We start from the raw sequence: 1,094 nt of genomic DNA, 5'->3' as shown, positions 1-1,094 counted from the left end.
AATACCACGAGCAAGACATGGCCAATTCCCCCAAGAACATAATCAATCAGCTTGAACGCTCAGCACACCCTCATCACCCAACTGCAGCAGCAACTCGCCCAGTTGCAGAACAACCCGCAACCGGGTCCCACCAGGCCCACAAGGTCCCACCAGGGGACGACGGAGAAACCCCCATCGTCCAAGTAGTAGCGCCACCAATCGATGTGGCAAGACCAAAGATATTCTCAGGAGACGGAAAGGAGCTGAGTGGCTTCATAACGGCGTGCAAAATTTATCTGAGTTTAAAAATGGTAGGAAGACTACAAGGGGATCAGATGACGTGGATACTATCGTATGTACAAGGAGGAGCGGCGGAGTCTTGGAAGGAGAACATCATGGAGATGATTGAAAACGGTGAACAAGAAGCTCCAGCCCACACGGAGGAGCTCTTTGATAGTCTGCGGAACAATTTCGGAGATGCAGATGAGGAAAGTACGGCGGTAGGAAAATTGAGGTTGATTGAACAAGGAAGTAAAAGTGCGGAGGAACATGTGCAGGAGTTCAAGCGAATCGCTCGGGATAGTGGATACGAGGGACGAGCCCTCATCGAAGAATTCAAGAGAAGTTTGTCAGGAAGGATTAGGAAGGCGCTGATGGAGTCAGAGAACCCACCAACTACCATCAGGAGTTGGTACGAGAGGAGCATGAAGTTGGATAGGCAGTGGAGGCAAGCAAAGGCAGAGGAAGACTACTATCGACGGGGGCAAGCAAAGCCCCAAATACGAACCCATACCCCCAACAACACTTTCGTGAGGCCTCAGCCTCAACGTCGAGATCCCAACGCGATGGATGTCGACACCGCCGCAGGACCCAGTCGAGGTCCTATCAAGTGTTACAAGTGTGGAAAGTTGGGGCATATAGCCAAGAATTGCTGGAGCAAGGCTCCGGCTCGAGATGTGCGAACGTTAGATGTGGACGAGCAGCGGGACTATTGGAAGAGAATGTTCGAGGAAGAACAGAAGAATTTAAAAGAGTAAAGGAAGCAAAGTCTCCTCGTTTGACTTCCTACAACAAATTTGATGTACTATGTAACGAAATCAATGTTTTGGACACTC

General features: G+C 50.0%; 1 protein-coding gene across 1 annotated transcript; it reads left to right on the top strand.

The window, feature by feature from the left end:
- Positions 1 to 374: 374 nt before the first annotated feature.
- Positions 375 to 1,016, top strand: AGABI2DRAFT_144650 (hypothetical protein; the record flags this gene model as incomplete). Its single annotated transcript, XM_006463251.1, has 2 exons — positions 375 to 858; positions 949 to 1,016. The coding sequence occupies 2 exons, from the start codon at positions 375 to 377 to the stop codon at positions 1,014 to 1,016; spliced, it is 552 nt and encodes a 183-aa protein (XP_006463314.1).
- Between the last annotated feature and the right edge of the window lie 78 nt (positions 1,017 to 1,094).

This window comes from Agaricus bisporus (genome assembly GCF_000300575.1).
Source record: "Agaricus bisporus var. bisporus H97 unplaced genomic scaffold AGABI2scaffold_8, whole genome shotgun sequence".
Taxonomy (NCBI): Eukaryota; Fungi; Basidiomycota; class Agaricomycetes; order Agaricales; family Agaricaceae; genus Agaricus; species Agaricus bisporus.
This window is presented reverse-complemented; position numbering and strand designations above follow the sequence as displayed.